General features: G+C 45.1%; 2 protein-coding genes across 12 annotated transcripts in view; one reads left to right on the top strand and one right to left on the bottom strand.

The window, feature by feature from the left end:
* The window catches only part of LOC110520241 (1-phosphatidylinositol 3-phosphate 5-kinase), a 33502-nt gene extending 10092 nt beyond the window's left edge, over positions 1-23410 (top strand). For 4 of the 9 annotated variants that reach the window (XM_036974653.1, XM_036974654.1, XM_036974652.1 and 1 more), the window contains 37 exons: positions 894-1032; positions 1739-1896; positions 2060-2171; positions 3713-3860; positions 4143-4310; positions 4902-4961; positions 7150-7279; positions 8562-8742; positions 9087-9161; positions 9280-9387; positions 11718-11858; positions 12692-12818; positions 13042-13745; positions 13839-14000; positions 14272-14649; positions 14995-15095; positions 15248-15319; positions 15495-15666; positions 15910-16088; positions 16258-16371; positions 16792-16948; positions 17082-17236; positions 17389-17479; positions 17592-17652; positions 17752-17889; positions 18026-18146; positions 18293-18334; positions 20276-20371; positions 20507-20590; positions 20666-20766; positions 20893-20952; positions 21081-21257; positions 21433-21536; positions 21726-21923; positions 22140-22332; positions 22494-22568; positions 22752-23410. In XM_036974653.1, coding sequence (XP_036830548.1) covers positions 894-1032; positions 1739-1896; positions 2060-2171; positions 3713-3860; positions 4143-4310; positions 4902-4961; positions 7150-7279; positions 8562-8742; positions 9087-9161; positions 9280-9387; positions 11718-11858; positions 12692-12818; positions 13042-13745; positions 13839-14000; positions 14272-14649; positions 14995-15095; positions 15248-15319; positions 15495-15666; positions 15910-16088; positions 16258-16371; positions 16792-16948; positions 17082-17236; positions 17389-17479; positions 17592-17652; positions 17752-17889; positions 18026-18146; positions 18293-18334; positions 20276-20371; positions 20507-20590; positions 20666-20766; positions 20893-20952; positions 21081-21257; positions 21433-21536; positions 21726-21923; positions 22140-22332; positions 22494-22568; positions 22752-22867 — 5398 coding nt within the window. In that variant the 3' untranslated portion in view covers positions 22868-23410. The remainder of the gene's footprint in view (positions 1-893; positions 1033-1738; positions 1897-2059; positions 2172-3712; positions 3861-4142; positions 4311-4901; positions 4962-7149; positions 7280-8561; positions 8743-9086; positions 9162-9279; positions 9388-11717; positions 11859-12691; positions 12819-13041; positions 13746-13838; positions 14001-14271; positions 14650-14994; positions 15096-15247; positions 15320-15494; positions 15667-15909; positions 16089-16257; positions 16372-16791; positions 16949-17081; positions 17237-17388; positions 17480-17591; positions 17653-17751; positions 17890-18025; positions 18147-18292; positions 18335-20275; positions 20372-20506; positions 20591-20665; positions 20767-20892; positions 20953-21080; positions 21258-21432; positions 21537-21725; positions 21924-22139; positions 22333-22493; positions 22569-22751) is intronic. The other 5 variants (XM_036974657.1, XM_036974660.1, XM_036974659.1 and 2 more) reach the window with 3 other exon arrangements.
* A 283-nt stretch (positions 23411-23693) lies between these two features.
* The window catches only part of ankrd44 (ankyrin repeat domain 44), a 33780-nt gene continuing 31768 nt past the window's right edge, over positions 23694-25705 (bottom strand). For 2 of the 3 annotated variants that reach the window (XM_036974662.1, XM_036974663.1), the window contains exon 27: positions 23694-25511. In XM_036974662.1, coding sequence (XP_036830557.1) covers positions 25258-25511 — 254 coding nt within the window. In that variant the 3' untranslated portion in view covers positions 23694-25257. The remainder of the gene's footprint in view (positions 25512-25705) is intronic. The other variant, XM_036974666.1, reaches the window with a different exon arrangement.

Raw genomic sequence — 25705 nt, 5'->3', positions numbered from 1 at the left:
GTATTCATTTTTGAGAAACAAAAAAAATATAGACCTATTTTAACAATGAAAAGACTTTGTCTGAAATTAAGTATAATTATTTATGTGATATTGCTACATAGCCTTCAAGGATGGACCATTACATTCCAATTTTATTAAAACAATAGTTTTATGACATTTTTTACGAGTGCCTCCCATTAACAAAAAAATCACTGGTAGCCTACACACGTTTCGCACGTGTAGCTTGTTATTGTCATCAAGGTCAGAGGTCATGTGTAGCAAGTGTAGTGGGAGAATCGTAATGAATGCATAATGGAATTAAAATGACGGAATTCAATTGGCTGATGGAGTAGGCTACAATGTTCCACCAACATGTAGGCTGTTGTTTAATATAAATGGAGTTGTTGTAGACAGGGATGGGGAGCGCAGCAAAATAGCCTCCATTAGCTAGCCTTGCTACTTTACAATGCTTTGACGCAGCCAAGACAGACACTACCAGATGGTATGGTAGATAACCTATGGCAGCAACAAGTTTGTCCAACTTGCGTGAATCGTTTTGGCTACTTTATCTCTCTCTCCCTCTGTGTTACACACTGGCCCCTGCTTCTCTCTCGCACCTCCCCCACCCTTCTGCTGGAACAAGCAGAGCTCATCGCGCCGGCTCTCAAGGGTTGCACAAGCAAGTCCCCATTGAAGTAAAAAATAAATAAAAAAATGTATTTCAATTATTCAGAAAAAAAGTAATATTATTTGAATAGTGAAATAATTTCTAATCCCTATTACACAGAGACACAGACACACACACACACAAGTTAGAGAAATATAGTATAGAATGAGAAGTAAGGTACAGAATGAAAATGTGTTGCTGCATCTATTGAGTGATGGCCCTGTAATGCCAGCCCTGTCTTATCTAGGTCAGCCAGTGTGACCAACCTGTCCCTGGACCGGTCTGGCTCCTCCATGGTGCCCTCCTATGACAGCTCAGTGAGCCCCCAGACCAGCAGGGCCATGCCAAAACCTGACCACAGCGAAGAGGAGAGGAAGATACTGTTGGTAATGATGCTCTCTTACTTTCACTCCCTCTTTCCCCTTATTCTCTCTGTTCATTTTTACCCCCTTTTTCTCCCCAATTTCGTGATTACGATCTTGTCTCATCGCTGCAACTCCCCAACGGGCTCGGGAGAGGCGAAGGTCGATTCATGCATCCTCCGAAACATGACCCCCCCAAACCGCGCTTCTTGACACCTGCTCGCGTAACCCGGAAGCCAGCCGCACCAATGTGTCGGAGGAAACACTGTTCAACTGACCACCAAGGTCAGCCGCTAGAGCGTGATGAGCCAAGTAAAGCCCCCCCGGCCAGACCGTCCCCTAACCTGGAAGATGCTGGGACAATTGTGTGCGCCCTATGGGACTCCCGGTCACGGCCGGTTATGACACAGCCTGGGATCGAACCCCAGGCTGTAGTGGCGCCGCAACACTTCGATGCAATGCCTTAGACAGTTACGCCACTCGAGGGCCCCTTTCACCTTATTCTATCTCACTCTGTATCCTGCTCTCTCACTCTGACACTCTTTCTCGCTCGCTTGCTCGCCCTCTCTCTCCATCTCGCAATTACTCTTTCGCTTTCTCTCTCTCTTGCTTCCCTCTATCCTCAATCTTTCCCTATATCTCTGTCTGTATAATTTGTTCTGTCCAATTTACAATCCATTCTTGACAAAGCAAACATAAGTCATTTTTGACTGACTGTGATGACATGTAGGACTCATCCCAGCTCAAAGACCTGTGGAAGAAGATTTGTCACAACACTACTGGTATGGAGTTCCAGGACCACCGCTACTGGCTCCGTACATACCCCAACTGCATTGTGGGGAAGGAGTTGGTCAACTGGCTGTTAAGGAATGGAACTATCTCCACAAGGTAAAGACAGACATCATGCTGAGTGAAAACCATTCTGGATGTCTGAGAAAGCATCCTGTTGTATTAAGCAGAGATTACATGAGTTACTAATGTTATTTTTCCCTCATCCATCCTCTTTCTCTGTCTCTCTATCGCTCATTCACACTCTTGCACACTCTTGCAGGGCACAGGCGATAGCCATTGGTCAGGCTCTGGTAGATGGTCGTTGGTTGGACTGTGTCACTCACCACGACCAGCTGTTCAGAGATGAGTACGCTCTCTATCGCCCCCTACAGGTGAGATACTGTTTTGTGGGAATAAGGGGAAGAGTACATTAACAATGCTGATGGGGGTGGTGTTGATCAAATCAAATGTATTTATATAGCCCTTCGTACATCAGCTGATATCTCAAAGTGCTGTACAGAAACCCAGCCTAAAACCCCAAACAGCAAGCAATGCAGATGTTGACGCACGTTGGCTAGGAAAAACTCCCTAGAAAGGCCAAAACCTAGGTAGAAACCTAGAGAGGAACCAGGCTATGAGGGGTGGCCAGTCCTCTTCTTGCTGTGCCGGGTGGAGATTATAGCAGAACATGGCCAAGATGTTCAAATGTTCATAAATGACCAGCATGGTCAAATAATAGGTCTGGGACAGGTAGCACGTCAGGTGAACAAGTCAGGATTCCATAGCCGCAGGCAGAACAGTTGAAACTGGAGCAGCAGCACGGCCAGGTGGACTGGGGACAGCAAGGAGTCATCATGCCAGGTAGTCCTGAGGCATGGTCCTACGGCTCAGGTCCTCCGAGAGAGAGAAAGAAAGAGAGAAAGAGAGAATTAGAGAGAGCATAACCCAGCCAACCCAGACAGGAAGATCACATCAGTGACTCAGCCCACTCAAGTGACGCACCCCTCCAAGGGACGGCACGTACCAGTAAGACGGCATCTACCAGGCATGTACCAGCAACCAGTAAGCCAGTGACTCAGCCCCTGTAATAGGGTTAGAGGCAGAGAATCCCAGTGGAGAGAGGGGAACCGGCCAGGCAGAGACAGCAAGGGCGGTTCGTTGCTCCAGAGTCCTTCCATTCACCTTCACACTCCTGGGCCAGACAACACTCTAATCATATGACCCACTGAAGAGATGAGTCTTCAGTAAAGACTTAAAAGGTTGAGACCGAGTTTGCTTCTCTCACATGGGTAGGCAGACCATTCCATAAAAATGGAGCTCTATAGGAGAAAGCCCTGCCTCCAGCTGTTTGCTTAGAAATTCTAGGGACAATTAGGAGGCCTGCATCTTGTGACCGTAGCGTACGTGTAGGTATGTACGGCAGGACCAAATCAGAAAGACGGGTAGGAGCAAGCCCATGTAATGCTTTGTAGGTTAGCAGTAAAACCTTGAAATCAGCCCTTCCCTTGACAGGAAGCCAGTGTGTAGGGAGGCTAGCACTGGAGTAATATGATCAAATTGTTTGGTTCTAGTCAGGATTCTAGCAGCCATATTTAGCACTAACTGAAGTTTATTTAGTGCTTTATCCGGGTAGCCGGAAAGTAGAGCATTGCAGTAGTCTAACCTAGAAGTAACAAAAGCATGGATTAATTTTTCTGCATCATTTTTGGACAGAACGTTTCTGATTTTTGCAATGATTTTTGCAATGATGGTCATAATGGTGAGGATGATGATCATGACGATAGTGGTGAAGATGGTGATGCTATGACGATGATGTGAAGATTATGATGATTGTGTAGTTGATGATAGTGTTGATAATTTTTTTGATGACGATAATAATGATGTTGGTGACGCTGTTGCTCATGACTGATGAAGGTGTCTTCTATCCTCACAGAGCACAGACTTCTCTGAGACCCCGTCTCCTGACAGTGACAGTGTCAACTCTCTGGAGGGACACTCAGAACCTTCCTGGTTTAAAGACATCAAGTTTGACGACAGTGACACAGACCAGGTGGCTGACGAGAATGACTATGTCATGCCCAGTAAGTATCCCTGCCTGCCTTGTGACTCTTGCATTACAACAACTAGCCTCATGTCCATGTCTGTTGCTTTCCTAAATAATAGGTAGTTGAGTCCTTCTGTAATGTCTGAGATGTTTCTTTGTGTTTATCTTGAACTAATAAAGGAGTCTAAGATCCCTTTTGTATTGGCTCTGATGTCCCTTCATGTGTATCCCCCTCCATGCTGCTATGCATCAAGAAGACAAATATTATTATTTTTTTACATGACTAATAAAGATCAATCAATTAATGCCCCCCCATCAGATTCGTCCAGTCCTAGTAAGAGGACGTCAGTCAGCAGTTTCCAGTCAGCGGTGGACAGTGACTCTGCTGCCTCCATCAATCTCAATATGGAGCAGGACAATGTCAACTTCCACATCAAGAAACAGTCCAAGTACCCCCATGTACCCCCGCACCCTACGGAGCAGAAAGGTACTGAGCCACACACACAAACACACAAAAATAATGATTAGTTGCTGTTGTCTTGCTGTAGGCAAACACCTTTATACTAAGGCTGTGTTTACACAATCACCCAAAATGTGATGTATTGGCATATCTGTTCCTTATCTTTTCTAGAATTTGTTCTGTTGAGTTCACATTTGTACGGCTGTGTTAACAGTCAGTCCATTTCGGTTCTTTTTTTGACTAATTGGTCTTCTGACCAATCAGATCAGCTCTTTTGCCAATAATTGGGCAAAAGATCAGAATTGGGCCTGCCTGTGTAAACGCAATCCTGATACAATTCCGATGTTTCATATGCGACCTAAGTGTGAAAGCTCAATTCAGATTTGTTTTGCTCTAAAGTGGGAATTTTGCACATGACCTGTTGTTACAACAACAACCACCCCAACATTTAAAGGAACAGTGACAGGAAATGAGCTATGCATATAAATGAGTGTGGCGTTCAGAAAGAAATATAGGATAGCACACAAAGTTTGCGTAGACAGTTTCCATAATGGGTATATGTTTTTGGAAGGTGGAGTTGTGCGTGTGTTGATGCATTTCTCCGCTTTCTCCTATCAGAGTACCTGGTCTCAGAGGAAGGAGGACAGAATATCTCCATTAGCGACGCTTTCATCAAAGGTAGGAGGGTCGTTCCACAAATTCGGTGCCTTTTGAGAAGTGTTACTGTCAACTGGGGAGTTGTCATACTGTCACAAAAGGAGCATGACAGAATTATTAACACAAGTTTTCAAATTACCACTTGTTTCTTTGGGAAGATGTATAAAGTGATCTGTGCATTTGAACAACAGCATAAATACACCAATTTATTTTTGGATGTAAAAACTGAATCATCTCTGCTGCACATGCTGCCACTGTTTTGAATAACAAAGTTATTTTTAGAACAAGCAGCTTGCAGCCAGCTCACGAGTGCATCGAAGGGAAAACGCAACAAAAAGCACATGCGACAAGTGAAAACAAATTGTCTAACTGGGGATAGCTAGATAGCATGATGAACTCACCAGTAACTTTAGTTGGAGTTGATGCCATGCGAGCTAACTAGCTACCGGTATGCGAGCTAACTAGCTACCGGTGTGTGAGCTAACTAGCTACCGGTGTGCGAGCTAACTAGCTACCGGTGTGCGAGCTAACTAGCTACCGGTGTGCGAGCTAACTAGCTACCGGTGTGCGAGCTAACTAGCTACCGGTGTGCGAGCTAACTAGCTACCGGTGTGCGAGCTAACTAGCTACCGGTGTGCGAGCTAACTAGCTACCGGTGTGCGAGCTAACTAGCTACCGGTGTGCGAGCTAACTAGCTACCGGTGTGCGAGCTAACTAGCTACCGGTGTGCGAGCTAACTAGCTACCGGTGTGCGAGCAAGCTAGCTACCGGTGTGCGAGCGAGCTAGCTAGCTACCGTTGTGCGAGCGAGCTAGCTATTTACCCCTGTGTGTGCGAGCGAGCTAGCTAGCTACCGGTGTGCGAGCGAGCTAGCTAGCTAGCTAGCTAGCTACCGGTGTGCGAGCGAGCTAGCTAGCTACCGGTGTGTGTGCGAGCGAGCTAGCTATTTACCGGTAGCTAGCTAGCTAGCTAGCTATTTACCGGTAGCTAGCTAGCTAGCTAGCTACCGGTGTGTGTGCGAGCGAGCTAGCTATTTACCGGTGTGTGTGCGAGCGAGCTAGCTAGCTACCGGTGTGCGAGCGAGCTAGCTAGCTACCGGTGTGCGAGCGAGCTAGCTATTTACCGGTGTATGTGCGAACGAGCTAGCTAGCTACCGGTGTGCGAGCTAGCTAGCTAGCTAGCGGTGTGCGAGCAAGCTAGCTAGCTACCGGTGTGCGTGCTTTACGGTAGCTAGTACCCACTAGCTAGCATCTAACAGCAGGAAACACAAAATAGTGTTGCGAATTGGGCATAGAACCATGTTTTTTTTGTCCTATCAGATCCATGAGAAGGTCTTAGCAAGTTTATCCCTTTGTCCTTCAACTGGTGATGGATGTGGATGTCCGGTTTAGGTCCCAGGCTCCCAATGACTATCATGATTATTTATTTACTAGGTCATTTGCAGAGTGAGCAGACTCAATACCAAGCAATGTAAGAGCTGGCAATGTAATCCGAGTGATGTGCGGCAGGCCGGATGCCCAGTGCTGCTGATGGCAGAGCAGTTGATAACTTTTTATTTTTTTCTATTTATTATTTTTCACTTGTTTAAACCAACCAAAGGTGGGGCACTACCCCTAATGCCCTAATGGACGGGCCGCCACTGTTCGCCATATTAAAACGACAGTTCAGTTCACATAACAGGGTTGACCTTAAAATGAGGGACAGACATAAATTAATCACATATAGATAATCATCATCAGAAATGACTTCGTCAAAGCAACAAAATAACTAGGGCTTTACAATGATGTTGAAACTTGGAGAATGTTGGAATTAAGTGGGTTGAAACCTTCCTAGAAGTGATGCCATGGGGTCGATGAAGAGAGCCTTTAATCATATTTTTTTATTTTATTGAATTCTCCATGTGATCTATGTTAAAGGGCACTTCATTTAATATAACAGGCATTTAAAATTCAATATTTGTGCACAATTTCTACTTAAAATATCAATGGGATGCACGCAAAAGGCACTATTTTCATGGAATGACCCAGGAATTCCCCACTTCCTTATTTAGTTCAAGTGTTGCTTCCTTTTCAACTCTTTTGCAGCTGTGTATTCTTTCTGTTGAACAAGAAGTTGGTACTGAACCTAATGTATTGTAGCTGTAAGCCAAGCTAACATTCTCTCTATATCGTGCTCTCTCACTCTTCTCTCTGTCTGTGTGTGTGCTGTAGAGTCCCTGTTTAACCGTCGTGTGGAGGAGAAGCCTAAAGAGATGCTGTTCACTCCTCTGGGCTGGCACCACAGCTCCCTGGACCAGCTCAGAGAGGAGAATGGAGAGAAGAAGGCCATGGAGAGGCTACTGTGAGTACAGTCCGATAACTTAGAGGTTTCAAAGTTGCTCAAATGTTTTTGTCATTCCATTTCTTTATTTGTTATAGGTATGTTGGATGTTTGGAAACTAAAGACTAGTCTTTAGCTTAGTGAAGTAAAACTGGTATGTTGGATGTTTGGAAACTAAAGACTAGTCTTTAGCTTAGTGAAGTAAAACTGGTATGTTGGATGTTTGGAAACTAAAGACTAGTCTTTAGCTTACTGAAGTGAAGTAAAACTGGTATGTTGGATGTTTGGAAACTAAAGACTAGTCTTTAGCTTACTGAAGTGAAGTAAAACTGGTATGTTGGATGTTTGGAAACTAAAGACTAGTCTTTAGCTTAGTGAAGTGAAGTAAAACTGGTATGTTGGATGTTTGGAAACTAAAGACTAGTCTTTAGCTTACTGAAGTGAAGTAAAACTGGTATGTTGGATGTTTGGAAACGAAAGACTAGTCTTTAGCTTACTGAAGTGAAGTAAAACTGGTATGTTGGATGTTTGGAAACTAAAGACTAGTCTTTAGCTTACTGAAGTGAAGTAAAACTGGTATGTTGGATGTTTGGAAACGAAAGACTAGTCTTTAGCTTACTGAAGTGAAGTAAAACTGGTATGTTGGATGTTTGGAAACTAAAGACTAGTCTTTAGCTTACTGAAGTGAAGTAAAACTGGTATGTTGGATGTTTGGAAACGAAAGACTAGTCTTTAGCTTACTGAAGTGAAGTAAAACTGGTATGTTGGATGTTTGGAAACTAAAGACTAGTCTTTAGCTTACTGAAGTGAAGTAAAACTGGTATGTTGGATGTTTGGAAACTAAAGACTAGTCTTTAGCTTACTGAAGTGAAGTAAAACTGGTATGTTGGATGTTTGGAAACTAAAGACTAGTCTTTAGCTTAGTGAAGTGAAGTAAAACTGGAACTGAAGTGGAACATATTTGAGTCATTCTTTTAGATGAAACAACATCTCAGTATGAATTGGAGCATACTATGGTGTTATTTTGGACTCCAGAGTGACGCAGCGGTCTAAGGCACTGCATCTTAGTGCTAGAGGCGTCACTTCAGACCCTGGTTCAATTCCAGGCTGGGAGTCCCATAGGGCGGCGCACAATTGGCCCAGTATCGTCCAGGTTAGGGTTTGGCCGGGGTAGGCTGTCATTGTAAATACGAATTTGTTCTTAACGGACTTGCCTAGTTACATAAAAATGTAAAATATTTAGCTGGTGAATCCACATGGTGTACTGGCCTTAAACTGCTGTTTTCTTCCCTCCCTTACCCAGCTCTGCCAACCACAGTCACATGATGGCGCTGTTGCAGCAGCTGCTGTACAGTGAGTCCCTGTCCCTCTCCTGGCGTGACATCATTGTTCCCGTGGTGAGGCAAGTGGTGCAGACGGTGCGGCCAGACGTTCGCAGCTGTGATGATGACATGGACATCAGACAACTGGTCCACATCAAGAAGGTAGCTCACTGACAGTAACCTCATACAACCATCCAGAAGTCTCACAAGCTTACATTCTGTAGCACAGCTGTAATTAGTCAGGTAATTAAGAGGCTACACTCACAGTGCTTTCAGGGAGGTATTCTGACTTGGGATTTGGGTGATTAACTTGACTTTCTGTGCAAGTCTCCATATTGAATTTAATCAAAGATTTACGCTAAAGTCCGAGTTGCCTGCACTTATCTCAACTCTGAATCAGGTTATTTGTCATGTATCTGTACTTATACTGCACCCACTGTAGGGGTTGAATTTTGAGTAATTTAACGTGACCAAAATGGCTATTTTATTATTATTTATTTTTTTAGATTCCTGGAGGGAAGAAGTTTGACTCTGCCGTAGTGAATGGCTTTGTCTGTACCAAGAACATTGCCCACAAAAAGGTAGGTTCCCTCTCCTGTAAAAATAAGCACCATCTCTCACTGTAAACCGAGCCAGAACGACACTGTTTATTGCTTGTCTATGTGCAGATGAACTCAATAAAGTATCATTTTGTCTTAGATGAACTCGTACATCAAGAACCCCAAGATCCTGCTGCTGAAGTGTTCCATAGAGTATCTCTATAGAGAGGAGACCAAATTCACCTGCATTGACCCCATTGTGCTTCAGGTCAGTCAGACACTCAGTGGGTTGTGCTGTCCTGTTGATTTAAAGCATGAATGATTTATGTAGCTAAATTAACAAGATGACAAGTATAATGTCAAATAACCTAATCAAGAGCTAGGCATTAAGACAAACACATTTAGAATACATATTTCACTAATTCCTGGACTCCTGAGTGGCGCAGTGGTCTAAGGCTCTGCATCTCAGTGCCACTGGAGATTCTGGGTTCGAGTCCAGGCTCTGTCGCAGCCAGCTGCGACCGGGAGACCCATGGGGCGGTGCACAATTGGCCCAGCATCGTCCAGGTTAGGGGAGGGTTTGGCCGGCATGGATGTCCTTGTCCCATCGCGCACTTGCGAGTCCTGTGGCGGCCTGGGCGCAGTGCATGCTGACACGGTCGCCAGGTGAACAATGTTTTCCATTGGTGCGGCTGGCTTCCGGGTTAAGTGGGCATTGTGTCAAGAGGCAGTGCGGCTTGTCTGGGATGTGTTTTGGAGGACGCACGGCTCTCGACCTTCGCCTCGCCCGAGTCCGTACGGGAGTTGCAGCGATGGGACAAGACTGTAACTACCAATTGGATACCACGAAATTGGGGAGAAAACGGGGTAAAAAAAAATGTATACAGTGCCTTGCGAAAGTATTCGGCCCCCTTGAACTTTGTGACCTTTTGCCACATTTCAGGCTTCAAACATAAAGATATAAAACTGTATTTTTTTGTGAAGAATCAACAACAAGTGGGACACAATCATGAAGTGGAACGACATTTATTGGATATTTCAAACTTTTTTAACAAATCAAAAACTGAAAAATTGGGCGTGCAAAATTATTCAGCCCCTTTACTTTCAGTGCAGCAAACTCTCTCCAGAAGTTCAGTGAGGATCTCTGAATGATCCAATGTTGACCTAAATGACTAATGATGATAAATACAATCCACCTGTGTGTAATCAAGTCTCCGTATAAATGCACATGCACTGTGATAGTCTCAGAGGTCCGTTAAAAGCGCAGAGAGCTTCATGAAGAACAAGGAACACACCAGGCAGGTCCGAGATACTGTTGTGAAGAAGTTTAAAGCCGGATTTGGATACAAAAAGATTTCCCAAGCTTTAAACATCCCAAGGGGCACTGTGCATGCGATAATATTGAAATGGAAGGAGTATCAGACCACTGCAAATCTACCAAGACCTGGCCATCCCTCTAAACTTTCAGCTCATAAAAGGAGAAGACTGATCAGAGATGCAGCCAAGAGGCCCATGATCACTCTGGATGAACTGCAGAGATCTACAGCTGAGGTGGGAGACTCTGTCCATAGGACAACAATCAGTCGTATATTGCACAAATCTGGCCTTTATGGAAGAGTGGCAAGAAGAAAGCCATTTCTTAAAGATATCCATAAAAAGTGTCGTTTAAAGTTTGCCACAAGCCACCTGGGAGACACACCAAACATGTGGAAGAAGGTGCTCTGGTCAGATGAAACCAAAATTGAACTTTTTGGCAACAATGCAAAACGTTATGTTTGGCGTAAAAGCAACACAGCTGAACACACCATCCCCACTGTCAAACATGGTGGTGGCAGCATCATGGTTTGGGCCTGCTTTTCTTCAGCAGGGACAGGGAAGATGGTTAAAATTGATGGGAAGATGGATGGAGCCAAATACAGGACCATTCTGGAAGAAAACCTGATGGAGTCTGCAAAAGACCTGAGACTGGGACGGAGATTTGTCTTCCAACAAGACAATGATCCAAAACATAAAGCAAAATCTACAATGGAATGGTTCAAAAATAAACATATCCAGGTGTTAGAATGGCCAAGTCAAAGTCCAGACCTGAATCCAATTGATAATCTGTGGAAAGAACTGAAAACTGCTGTTCACAAATGCTCTCCATCCAACCTCACTGAGCTCGAGCTGTTTTACAAGGAGGAATGGGAAAAAATGTCAGTCTCTCGATGTGCAAAACTGATAGAGACAAACCCCAAGCGACTTACAGCTGTAATCGCAGCAAAAGGTGGCGCTACAAAGTATTAACTTAAGGGGGCTGAATAATTTTGCACGCCCAATTTTTCAGTTTTTGATTTGTTAAAAAAGTTTGAAATATCCAACAAATGTCGTTCCACTTCATGATTGTGTCCCACTTGTTGTTGATTCTTCACAAAAAAATACAGTTTTATATCTTTATGTTTGAAGCCTGAAATGTGGCAAAAGGTTGCAAAGTTCAAGGGGGCCGAATACTTTCGCAAGGCACTGTATATTTCACTAATTCCTAATTTGCTGACACCCATCCATAATTTCTAGAAATTAAGAAAAGGAAACAAATCTTTGTCTGTCTTTGTTCCCCAGGAGCGTGAGTTTCTGAAGAACTATGTTCAGCGTATAGCGGACGTGCGTCCCAACCTGGTGCTGGTAGAGAAGACTGTGTCTCGTATCGCTCAGGACATGCTGCTGGAGCACGGGATCACATTGGTCATCAACGTCAAACCAGTCAGTACCTCTCTAGCTCTCTGTACTGCTAGTTACCTTATTAGCTGTGGTTATCAATGTCAAACCAGTCATTACTGATATCTCACTAGCTTTCTCTAGCCCTCTGTTCTGCCCTCTGTCACTACTTACATTACTGCTGGTTATTGACCTCAAACCAGTCAGCCAGTCTTTCTAGCTCTCTGTACTAGTTACCGTATTAGCATGGGTTATGTTTCCAAACACACCTTAATTAGCTTTAGAACATGTTACATACAGGTAACTGCCAAAATAAAGGAAACACCAACATAGGGCCACCACGAGCCAGAATACACCTTGGCATAGATTATATGTTTCTGGAACTCTATTGGAGGGATGCAACACCATTCGTAAACAAGAAGTTCCATAATTTGGTGTTTTGTTGATGGTGGTGGAAAACTCTGTCTCCTGCGCCACTCCAGAATCTCCCATAAGTGTTCAATTGGGTTGAGATCTGGTGACTGAGATGGCCATTACATATGGTTTACGTCATTTTCATGCTCCAAACCATTCAGTGACCTCTCATGCCCTGTGAGTCTGCCCAGCATTTCTGTACCCTAAACATGATGGGATTGCTTAACTAACTCAGGAACCACACCTGTGTGGAAGCACCTGCTTTCAATATACTTTGTGTCCCTCATTCACTCAAGTGTTCCCATTATTTTGGCAGTTACCTTCATGTAGCTGTTAGCTTTTTGTTTTTAACTCTTTTGATGGTGTCTTTAGCCATGTTAGCCTGTTCTTCTGCTTAACCCATTCAACTGTCTATTAGCCGTACCTGCCCTCAGTCTCTCTTTCCCACCTCTGGTTCTCTGCAGCAAGTCTTGGACAGGGTGAGTCGTATGACCCAGGGGGACCTAGTCATGTCCATGGACCAGCTGCTCACCAAGCCTCGACTGGGAACCTGCCAAAAGTTCTACCTACACTCTTTCCAGCTGGCCAATAGTGAGTGGAAACTACTCTGTCTGTTAGATATTGTAAGCCGTTCATAAAACTTAATTCACTTAAATAATCCAACACATGAAACCTACTGCAACCAGGTGCGTTCATTCACAAGTTCCTCCCGCCCAGTCTAGATTATCTCCAGGCTCCTCCTTCTGACTCCCCTGTGTTCCACAGCACAACTATGTAATGTGTTCTCCTCTCTTCCCTTCTCTCTCTGTGACAGATGAGTTGAAGACTCTCATGTTCTTTGAGGGCTGCTCTCCCCAGCTGGGCTGTACCATAAAGCTTCGCGGGGCATCTGAGTATGAGCTGGCCAGGGTTAAAGAGATCATCATCCTCATGGTGTGTGTGGCCTACCACTCCCAGCTAGAGATATCCTTCCTCATGGATGAGTTTGCCATGCCTCCCAGCCTGGCCAAGACCAACTCCTTCCCCTGTCTCCTGGAGAGCACTACTGTTGAGGAGGAGGAGGAGGAGAGCCAGGAAAATGGGACCGACCAGAGCACCCTCTCGCAGGGAGGAGAGACTGTGCTGGGGGAGGAGGAGGAGAAGTCTTCCCTTGGGAAATCTGTATCAGAGTCATCCTCGCCTAAAGATGTCCATGGTGCAAAAGTCAACAAAAAACACTTCCTGTCCTCTTCTTCCTCCTTGGGGGCTGAGGGGGTGGAGTCAGCAGAGGTCATGACCTCCACGCCGTTGTCCAATCGCCAGGTGCTGCCACCTCCAGTGTCCCCACCCTATCTTATTGATGACCTGGAGGAGTTGGTAGATGAGATTGGGTTGGGGAAGGGGGAGACTGAGGGGGGGAGCGGGTCGGGGGTTCTGGGGAGGGGTGAGTCGCGGGAGGAGAGCTCGGGTTCAGAGACGCCCCCCAGGCTGTTCAGAGACCCCCTTCAGGATGACACAGGGCTGTTTGTCACAGAGCAGGTGAGGGAGAAAAAAAACTGATTAAGGATACAGACAGAAACATGTTGGTTTCCATTGCCCTACAATATCCTCTTCTGTTTTGCCACCGAGCAGGTGGCCTCAACGGACGACCGTCTCAAGACGCTTACGGCAGGCTTCAAACAGGAGCTGAAGGACATCATCCTTTGTATCTCCCCCTTTATCACCTTTAGAGAGCCCTTCCTCCTCACGCCTGCTGGCCTACGCTGCCCCAGCAGAGACTACTTTCCTGAAAAGGTCTGTTGGTTTACATTCACTGAAGGTTTTTCAACCTGCTTTATATCAATTCGCTCAATGTAGTTCAGTAATGTACAATAAATATCAGGTCATCTGTTCACGTGACCGTTAATTCCTCTGCACTCAGTTGTTAGTTATAGTGGAGATGTCTACCAAAATAGTTGTTGTCATGCGTATGCATTACACACATCTCATAACACTTAAGTGCTAGGCGAATGAGCCGATATGCTATTTTCGTATTTGAGATGTAACAAACTAGTTCCTCGTGCAGGTGTACCTCTCTCCGCTGCTCAACAAGGACTTCAAAGAACTGGACTGTCGACGTAAGCGACAACTCCTCAAAGATTCCGCTCCGTCAGGTGGAGGCATCGCCAACGGAGTCCCTCCCCCCCGCCCCTTCCAGGTGTTACCCTCCCACCACCTTACCAGCGCCCGCATCGCAGAGCAGCTGGGCAGCAGCCAGGACCTGGCCAAGATGCTGGCAGACTACCGTGCCCAGGGGGGCCGCCTCCGGCAGGAGGCAGACCCCTTCACCCAGCCCCTGCCTCAGCCACCAGTCCGGGAGGCTCCACCGCCCAAGCACCCCGTCAAGGCTGATAGTGAGGAAGAGAAACCAGCAGGACAGAACGACATGACCTGGGCCTCCAAGGTGAGTCTTGGCCAGCTAGTTAGCACATCCACACACCACAATAATAGGAGATGGATGGGACAGATAGGCAGAGGAGGGAGACAGATCTCCAACAGTCTCACTGATGTATCTGTGGCGTTAGATATTGTTCTGATGTATATTGAGGGTTTTTCCATTACAGACAACCTATGTTAACATCTCCCTTGGTCAGTGCTAGTTTACTGCTCAGTGTGTTCCATTGATGAGCACACCACCTCACTCACTCTCCAGAGAGATTAGGGGAGGTCTGAAGAGGCGAAGTGCGCTCTTGAATTGTAAAGCATATGTGCTTGTTGTTGTTGACCACCATTACTTCTGTGTTTTTAGCTGGACTGCCTGAACCCGGTGAACCACCAGAGACTGTGTGTTCTGTTCAGCAGCTCCTCAGCCCAGTCCAACAACTCCCCCAACCCCTGCGTCAGTCCCTGGTAAACCCCACTCAACCCTGGTGGTCTTCAATTCAGTACAGCTTTATTTATCCCCTTAGGAGCAATAGAAATCTTGTGAACCCACTGTGAAAGACCAGCTGACTGAACTCTGAAAGGTCAGCTATTCACAAAGACTTATTTGTTCTCAACAGGATTGTCACGATGGAGTTCTACGGAAAGAATGACCTCACACTAGGAATATTCTTGGAGAGATACTGTTTCAGGTGAGGGAGAAATATCAGAACCTGACAAATTATTTATTGAATTTCCGATCAAATATTTGACCATGAAGTGTGTCATTGACATGTAATAAAATGTCATTCAATGAAACCCCTCTTCTTTGCCCTGACGTGTCTGTCTGTCTGTGTGCGTGCGTGTGTCTGTGAATGCATGATAAAGGCCATCCTATCAGTGCCCTAGTATGTTCTGTGAGACTCCCATGGTGCACCATGTGCGGCGATTTGTCCATGGCAGTGGCTGTGTTCAGATCGTACTGAAGGAGCTGGACTCTCCTGTGCCTGGATACCAACACACCATCCTCAACTACTCCTGGTGCCGCATATGCAAACAGGTACAGTAACTTGTTCATCTGCGTTTCCTTATCTGTTCCATGACTAACCCCAGGACTTGCTCTATAGCTATCACACCTAACTGTTTGTTTTAGTTAATAGCGAGATGATAACCTAGTTCAACTAATCAAATTCTTGCTAATCAGAATTGCCAGTTTTTGGCTCGAGCAACTAGCTGCTGTCCAGGTCTGCTTAGTTTCTATCGCTCACAGAGCTTTGATCCTTGTATTCTGCGGTCTCTGTAGGTGACTCCTGTGGTGCCCCTGTCCAATGACTCGTGGTCCATGTCCTTTGCTAAGTACCTGGAGCTGAGGTTCTATGGTCACCAGTATACCAGGAGGGCTAATGCTGAGCCCTGTGGCCACTCCATCCACAAAGACTACCACCAGTACTTCTCCTACAACCAGATGGTGGCCTCATTCAGGTGGGAAACACAGGCCAAGGCTTTTATTTTCATCCATCCAACCTGCCATCCATTCATACATCTATCCATCATTTATCATTCCTACAATTTTTTTCTTATCATTTTTGCATCAATTCAAAACATCTTCAACCTGTATATGCCCATGCCATTCCACTTGTCTAACCCCCAGCTACATCTCAGTGAGACTGCTGGAGATCTGCCTCCCTCCTCCTAAGATCTTCATCAGGAACCAGGGGCCCTCCAAGGCAAGCATGCAGCAGGACCTCAAGGACTTCTCACAGAAGTAACTGTCTACCTGTCTACCATGGCCTTAAGTAGCCTGGTCCCAGATTTGTGTTTTTTATTTGACCTTTTATTTAACTAGGCAAGTCAGTTAAGAACAAATTCTTATTTTCAATGACGGCCTAGGAACGGTGGGTTAACTGCCTTGTTCAGGGGCAGAACGACAGATTTTTACCTTGTCAGCTCGGGGATTCGATCTTGCAACCTTCCGGTTACTACTCTAAACACTAGGCTACCTGCCATTTGTGCCATTTGTGCTGTATAACTGAGTCCTATGGTTATTGTCCTCTGAGTTGGCAAGACAGTACAAACAGATCTGGGACCAGGCTCCAACTGACGAATCTGAATAATCTAGTTTGACTAGGTTTTTACCTTCTTTCTAGTTCTGACCAGTCCTTTTCCATTCTCTCCCTCTTGTCAGGGTGAATCAGGTGTACCTGGCCATAGAGGACCGCCTCACTTCCCTGAAGACGGACACCTTCAGCAAGACACGCGAAGAGAAGATGGAGGACCTGTTTGCACAGAAAGACGTAGGTTCCCCCTCGAAGGGTGGGAGCTACACTCCAAATATGTCTGGTGTATGTATAGTGCAGTGGAGGCTGACTTTTCATCAGTGTTGTCACTGTAAATCGGAGGACGGGCTCATTATAATGATTGAATGGAAAGGTATCAAACACATGGTTCCCATCAGTTTTCTTTGTGTGTGTTCAGATGGAGGAGGCAGAGCTGCGTAGCTGGATAGAGAAGCTGCAGGCTCGTCTCCAGGCTTGTGGTAGTGACTCCCCCCAGCAGCTCCAGACTGTACTGGAATCAGTGGTAGTGAAGAAACAGAGCCTGTGTGAAACACTGCAGTCCTGGAACAGCAGGTGAGAACACTGATATCGGAGCAGCTTGTAATGTTAGGGGTGGTTTCCTAGACACAGATAAATGAATCTCCAATAAACACGCGTTTTTAGTCTAGTACTAGGCTTCATTTTTGATCTCATATAATTAATTTGTTGAACCATTTAACCTCCAGGCTGCAGGACCTATTCCAGCAGGAGAAGGGCAGGAAGCGTCTGTCTGTCCCAGCCAGCCCTGGGAGACACAGACCGACAGACGACAGCAAGGTCAGTGCAATATATACCTGATATGATTCAGATGATAGGATGAGCTCAGTATATGATAAGGACTTAGTGTATCATAAAGGATGGAATGTTACGTATTTATTTTGTTTAACAGACCAGTGTTCTGGAGTCTTCTCCACGCAACCCCTCCCCTGTGGTACAAAATGGTGACAAAGGTGAGGGGATTTTTTTCCCCAGCTTTCAGTCAGAATGCTATAGTACTTCTCTCATTGGTTGACAGTAGTTGATGGGCGTGTCTGTTTTTCAATTGACAGAGGACCGTCACCTCACTACCCTGCCCTCGAGCTCGGGGTCGTCATTGCTAACGTTACCGTCACCAGGGGAACCAGGCTCAGAACCCCTCTCGTCTGGACCATCCTTTCCTGACCAGGACTCTGTCAGCATCCCAGAGGGTGAACACACACACACACACCTGTAGAATCACAAACACAACCCCCCACGTACGCTTACCATTCACTTTCTCTAGAGCTACAGTGTGTATCTAAATACAGACCTCTCTGGTCTAACTCCATTCTTGTTGTCTTCTAGATGTGTTTGATGGACACCTGTTGGGCTCCAATGACAGCCAGGTGAAAGAGAAGTCCACTATGAAGGCCATTCTAGCCAACTTGCTGCCAGGCAACAGTTACAACCCCATCCCATTCCCATTGTGAGTACAGTATGCCCTTCACATCTGAATAAGCTTTTTGCCTGTAGTATAAATTAATTCATGATCAGCCATATAAGATAGCATTTGATATAATGCCAATGCTATATTGAGCCCTGTTCATTTTCTTACTTTGTTGTAATGTTTAGCTTGAATCCCGGTGTTGACGGGAAAAATCACCACTATATCAGGTGCCACCTACTGCCGATGTGCCCTTGAGCAAAGCACGTAACCTCTAACCTGCTCCAGAGAGAGCTCTGCGCTGCTCTGCCGCTGACCCTGTGCTGTTGTTTTGTGGTGGGGCTGAGCACTGTGAAAGCCAAAATAACAAATGTCCATTGTATCCAGGGACCGGAACCAAAATTATTTTCCAATTGTCTTCATTCTCTGGTCCAACGTTAGTTAAGCCAACTCTCTAAAGTTCAAAGACTTTCAGAGATCCTTCATAGAAGCCGCTCCTTCGTGGGTATAATTTGTGGAACTAATTCAGATAATGCATGTCATAACAACAAGATGCCCAGCGATTCATGCCCAGCGCTCTCCTCACCTGCAAAAATTCAGTCGCATATCACACCCTACACTACACTTGTCTGTCCAATGCATGTACCTAGAGCAGCTTGGTGAAGAAGTGTCATGTTGAGCTAGATGTAGAAAAATACATTTAAAACAAGGTGTAAAAAGGAACAGAAAGGAATGATAAACCATTACTTTTTGGGGTTTCGAACTGGTTCACAATTATTTTGCTGGTCGGAACTGTGGAACGAAAACAAATTTAAAAGATGGTTTGTGAACCAGTTCGAACCCCAAAAAAGTAATAGTTTATATCATTCCTTTCTGTTCCTTTTTAAACCTCTTAATTTTTTTATATATTTTTTTCTACATCTAGCTCAACATGACACTTCTTCACCAGTAGATAGCTTGCCTGCTCCATAGCAAGCTGCTCTAGGTACATGCTTTGGACAGACAAGTGTAGTGTAGGGTGTGATATGCGACTGAATTTTTGCAGGTGAGGAGAGCGCTGGGCATGAATCGCTGGGAATCTTGTTGTTATGACATGCATTATCTGAATTTAGGTCCACAAAATTATACCCACGAAGGAGCGGCTTCTATGAAGGATCTCTGAAAGCCTTTGAACTTCAGAGAGTTGGCTTAACTAACGTTGGACCAGAGCTAGCCCTTGATCATGACTCTCAGTTCCATTACACATAATGCCATCTAGAGTTTGAGAGCTAGACCAGAGCTAGCGAACAAGCTTGTGTGTTCAGAGCGGCACCAGAATTAAAAAGGTATTTTTGTAGCTAATAAATCAATGTGAAACGTCATAACTATAATAGCCTTAACTAGCATTGGAAAAGTGAATCCGTTATCTATTTTTTTTTATTTTTTAAATCGAATCAAATTTTATTTGTCACATGTGCTGAATACAACAGGTGTGTAGACCTTATCAATACGGAGGCAATATACAGGCGGTACCGGTACAGAGTCAATGTGCGGGGGTACAGGTTAGTTGAGGTCATTTATACATGTAGGTAGGGGTAAAGTGACTATTCATAGATAATAAACAGCGAGTAGCAGCAGTGTAAAAACCAAGGGGGGTGTCAATGTAAATAGTTTGGGTGGCCATTTGGTTAATTGTTCAGCAGTCTTATGGCTTGGGGTTAGAAGCTGTTAAGGAGCCTTTTGGACCTAGACTTGGCGCTCCGGTACCGCTTGCCGTAACGTCAGTAGGCTACATTAAACTATGCATGCTTCGGAGGGAGGGGCAGGTAGCCTACAAACACTGGGAAGGATTTTCAGCAGGCAGACACTGGAATATGCTTCTGAGTGACAGTGAGGGCTATGCAGAGGTGCTTTGTGTTTTTTGTGGGACTTGAAAAAAATTCCTGGAATGTAAAAGAACGCTCTTAACCAGTTCCTGTGCTTCTGAAATAACAGTTCTGTTTCAGAACAGTATAGATCCCTGTTGTTCTCGGTTCTGTTCTTCGAAAAACGTTCTTTTACAGTTTTCGGTTCTGTTCCCTGAATCGGTTCCAACCCCAGGTTGTATCCTCTGTATAATGGACAGATAAGTAGTGTGCTGTATTATTGAGCCCTGTGTGTTTTCTGACGTTGTTGTGATCTTTGTTTGTCAGTGACCCAGACAAGCATTACCTGATGTATGAGCATGAGAGAGTGCCCATAGCCGTGTGTGAGAGAGAACCCAGCTCCATCATTGCATTCGCTCTCAGGTAACCACTCCGCTCTATTTCTTCTCCATTCTCTGCACGTCTTACTCACTGATGTGTTATGTTGTCTTGTTGTTCTGAAGTTATTGTCGTTATAGTGTTCTAATGTTATTTGAATGACCTCGGCCTGACCTCTAGCTGTAAGGAGTATAAGACCGCTCTGGATGAGCTGTCAAAGACAACGGTGAAGGCTGGAGGCGAGGACACCACCCAAACCATCAGGTACACACAAACTCTGCTGATGTTGACTGTGTGTATGTTACCTGATGTATAATGTTTCATCCTGTCGGTGTGTAGCTCCGGAGAGAGCCGGGCCAAGAACAGCCCAGCCAAGCCCAATGAGACGGCCTCCTCCCAGATGGGTCCGGGCCGCAGCAGCATGGACGCTGACCCTCTCAGTGAGTAGTGGATCCTCTCAGGGTAAACGGGAAACATGGGAGGGGGGTGCTAGAAAGTATTTTGTACCTCAGTTCACTTCTGTTCTAATGGCATTCCTATCATCCTTTTTATTTTTATTTGAACAGAAGATGCAGACATAGGAGACAAGCACAAGAAGTCAGCCGGAAACCCTCATATCGAATTACGTGAGTGTTTCTCATTTGATTTATGTGCCCTTTGGGATGGCGTTACCTGTGAAGTGCTTAGCCCGCAAACGTTCTCTCAATAACAACAATAAGGCCTAGTCAGTAATCTCTCTCTCTCTCATTCGTAGAGTTCTCTGATGCCAATGCTAAGTTCTACTGCAGGATCTACTATGCAGAGGAGTTCCACAAGATGAGAGAGGAGATCATGGACAGTACGGAGGATGACTTTGTCCGCTCGCTCTCCCACTGCGTCAACTGGCAGGCCCGTGGCGGCAAGTCTGGGGCCGTCTTCTACGCCACCGAAGGTGTGACCCTCAACACCAGAGTCATATTGTTTTATTTAACTTGTATTTACCAGGAAGTCCTATTTGGGGGCAAGATAACTCCTTTAAATATGTGCTGTCCATGTCACCCACCTGTAGTGCTATTTATTTGTAGTGGTTATACCTATCACTCTCTCTCCCTCCTTCCCTCACTCAGATGACCGGTTCATCCTGAAGCAGATGCCCAGACTAGAGGTTCAGTCCTTCCTGGACTTTGCCCCTCACTACTTCACCTACATCACCGGAGCTGTGCAGCAGAAGGTAAACTACACTACCCATATAATTACATTTGACTTAGATAAATATGAACTATTTTGGTGATCGAATTTCCTCAAATAAATTACTTTATACATTTTTTTTCAAGGAGTTGTCCTATTGTCTGTGTGATGGATGTTTATTTTCTGAGATTAGAACACATTCCTATCCTAAACCCCCCTGTCTGTCCCACAGCGACCCACTGCCCTGGCTAAGATCCTGGGTGTGTACCGGATCGGCTACAAGAACTCCCAGAACAACTCAGAGAAGAAGCTGGATCTGCTGGTCATGGAGAACCTGTTCTATGGCAGGAAGATGGCCCAGGTGTTCGACCTCAAGGGTTCTCTGAGGAACCGCAACGTTAAGACAGACTCTGGGAAGGAGAGCTGTGAGGTGAGCATGGCACAAGGCCAGCAACACCGGGTTGTGGGTTTGATTCCCGCTGAGGCCACATACAACATAAATGTATGCACTCACTGTACAGTCAGTAGCTTTGTTTATTTATGCATGTATCTTTACTTGACCAGGTATGTCATTGAGAACACATTCTCTTTTGAAATAACAACCTTTGGATAAAAGCATCAGCTAAATGGCATCATTCTATATTAGGTGGTTCTGCTGGATGAGAACCTACTGAAGCTGGTCCATGACAACCCTCTGTACATCAGAGCCCACTGCAAGGCCATCCTGAGGGCGGCCATACACAGTGATGCCTACTTCCTGTCTAGTCACCTGATCATAGACTACTCTCTGCTGGTTGGACGAGATGACACCACAGACCAGCTGGTGGTGGGAATCATAGGTGCGAGAAAAGCTTTCAAACTTGAAAATGTATTTTCATTGGCTATAACATTGATAACTGTTTGCTGGTGCTTACAGAAAAAACATCTAATTTCTCCATGCATGCAAATGAATTTGTACTCTGCTGTATTTATAAAAGAAACGTTCCTTCCATTGTGTCAGATTACATTCGGACATTCACATGGGATAAGAAGCTGGAGATGGTGGTGAAATCCACAGGGATCCTGGGAGGGCAAGGTAATTCATCATCTGTCAGACGTCACCTTCCCCCTACATTAGTCCTTGAAGTCTCTTTTTAGGTTGTGCCCTTTCACATTTAGCTTTGAGATCTCTAGTAGTTAGTTTTTTTATTATACAAAGACCTTTTGATTTCTTCCTGTAAATGAAAATTCCTATTGTGGTGTTTTGTGTCACTCACAGGTAAGATGCCCACAGTGGTGTCTCCGGAGCTGTACCGATCGCGTTTCTGTGAGGCCATGGACAAATACTTCCTCATGGTGCCTGACCACTGGACAGGTCTAGGGGTCAACTGCTAACTGACACCAGGGAGCTAGCCTGAGTTCCAGATCTGTTTGTGTCGTCTAGCCAATTCCTTTGTCATTGTCACGGCATGTTTGGCAACACAGCATAAACGGATCTGGGACTCCGCTGCTAGCTGCAGAACACAACATGGGCATCAGTTACCAGGGGGGACAGGAGATTACAATGCAGAAAAACCCTTTGCCCAATAAGGAACCATAAAAGCATACTGGAAGGATTGATGAAGAGTAATGCAAGGCCAGTATACAACGACTCAATCATTCCATAGTATTATGATGATCTACTAGACTGTAAACGAGTGACTAGAGTATTATTGGAAGTCATGACTGTCCAGTAAAAGCTGGGCCCTAATTTATCCTGACATGGAAAGAACTTAATTCCCTAATCTTGACGTGTCAAACTGTTTCACGCGGGCAAAGTGAGATGGCACTGAAAAAAAAAAATCTTACTTGGTGGTCCTAGTTTGGTGAACAAATGTGATGTAAATGTACAGAGAGTATGTAATTAAAGATTAACACTGATTTCACAAATGTTTTAAACCTCCGTGTCAATGAGATGTTTTGTTTGTCCCATCTTGTGAAACTACATAGATGAGGATAGTCATTGTTCATCAGCTCAGATGTCCCGACTAGACTTCACCATGAAATGCTCACATGAAGGGGGAATTGTTTTACTGGTATGTTGACTCCTTGCAATCTATGTAGAGGCATTTGAGGGTTCTAAGGCCGAAATGGAGGATCCATTCTCATGTTTTTGGCATTACTAAGAAGTTATGTTTTAACTTGATATCAAATAGGAAAGTACGGACATGACACACAGCACTAAATTAAAACAGATGTTTATATTATTGTACAATTCATTCATAAAAAGACAAACAGCCTTGAGCATTTCATACTGCATCAGGAACTGGTATGAAAATCAATCTGATCCGATTGTCACAACTGACTGGTGGTGTGATGCTCCTTCTGGCATAATACTGATCCATGGCAGCATCCTAAATGGCTATATTCCCTATAGTGCACTACATAGGGTTCTTCTCAAAAGTATTACACTATGTAGGGAATAGGGGTCCATTTGGGACACAGACCCAATCTCTTGTTACTTTCATTATCAACAAGCCTTGAGGTGTTTAAACTAACACTGTGCTTTTTAAAAAGTGTGTGCTATGGGGTAGAGTTATTACAGACAAGGCTGTGCTTTACAATGACATGCAGAACGACATATTGTTGCAGACATACACACGTCTCTGATCATAGGAGTGTAAAAACATTGGTGTTTTTTTTTCTTCAGGGTTAGAAGTGACATGACCCCAAGAGTTGATCAACTCATCTCAGTCACATACATCCATAATACACAATCTAGGGCTCTATTCAATCTGTACAGTTGAAGCGTGACAGATTCCGCTATAGAAATGTTACGGTCGTCTCCGCTCAAGCAGGAACATTGCCTTTAAATGTAAAGCTGAACTTCTGCGATACGGATTGAATAGACACCACACGCACCAGAAGAATGCGTACACTTTTTTTGGAAAATGTAAATTAAAAAATGAATACAAAGGTTTAACAAGGCACTGGACAAGTTAGACTGGCACATTGCTGGTAGGTAGACAAACTAGATGGGAAAGGGGGATGGAGAGAGGTCAAGGTCCTGCTCTCCTTTACAGTTTAAGTGCAAGCAGTATTCTGTACCATAATATAAGCGTTAATAAATACCGTACAGGTGTCAACCTCTTCACTGGAGACCTGATCATGTAAACTACTGAAGCACTGTGGTCCTGTAACACTAGGGACAGGATCAGGAACAGTCCTAGTCACCTATAGCCAATAACTACAGCCCAGAGCTTTTCCAGGTTAGTTGACGTGGGTGATTTCTATTGGTGTGGAAACAAGAAGTTGAAAGGGTACCACTTCTATCCGCCTCATGCCATCATGTTTCTTTATAATAGATTTAAGTCAATTGTAGAATTGTGCTTTAGTTGGTTTGTGCTATACTCACATCTCTGGGCAGATAAGTATGAACGCTGACACAAAAATATACATATACTTGTGTTAACTACAGGTATATGTCAATATTTGGTACATCAATCAACCAAAATAAACTTTTTTTTTTTTTAAAAGGTCCTCTTTCATACAAACAAAATGGCTTTAATTAGAAAAGTCTCAGCTGCTGTCATAGATAGCCAAGCTGAGACGGAGTACCTAGATTGATCTGGATAAGAAACACCAGCAGCTAGGATCACATGATTGAGCTCCAGCCATTAGGGGGGGACAAAGTCCTGTACAAGCCCCCACACAGGTTCTACTCTTGGGACACAAGCGAGGGATTCGTGGTGGTGGGAAACTGCGGCTCTGCAGACATCCTGGTAGTCTTTTAAAAGTCATAGGGGTCAAAAGGTTTCTGAGTCTGAGTCGTTTTCAGTGGTGCCCTGACTGGCACTTCCCTCGCTGGAGGGGCCAGAGGGGGCCTTGGGGCTACGAGGGTCCCGCGAACCCTTCTGCCTGGATAGGGCCCTCAGGAGGGAACCTGGGGAGGGGACTCCGGAGCTGCAAGGGGAGCAGAAAGGCATCATGGTAGCCAGAATGAGAGCCAGACAGTCAGCCACCTCCCTGCTAGGAGCGCAAGCTAGAGCAGGCGTCAGACCTGGGGGAAGAGAGAGGAGGGCAGAGAAATAGGGAGAAGAGGATAGGGTGGGGAGAAATAAGTAGGGAAGAGGAAGGGAAGATGGACAGAGAGAAAGAGGGGGGAGTAAACATGGAAGAAGCGGGGAGGGCAAAGCGACAAGGGAAGAGAGGACAACGGGAGAAAGCAGCATTCCATTAGTACACAGCCAGCGC

This window comes from Oncorhynchus mykiss, chromosome 3 (genome assembly GCF_013265735.2).
Source record: "Oncorhynchus mykiss isolate Arlee chromosome 3, USDA_OmykA_1.1, whole genome shotgun sequence".
Lineage (NCBI taxonomy): Eukaryota > Metazoa > Chordata > Actinopteri > Salmoniformes > Salmonidae > Oncorhynchus > Oncorhynchus mykiss.
Note: the sequence above shows the minus strand (reverse complement) of the source record. Positions and strands in the feature narration are given on the sequence as shown.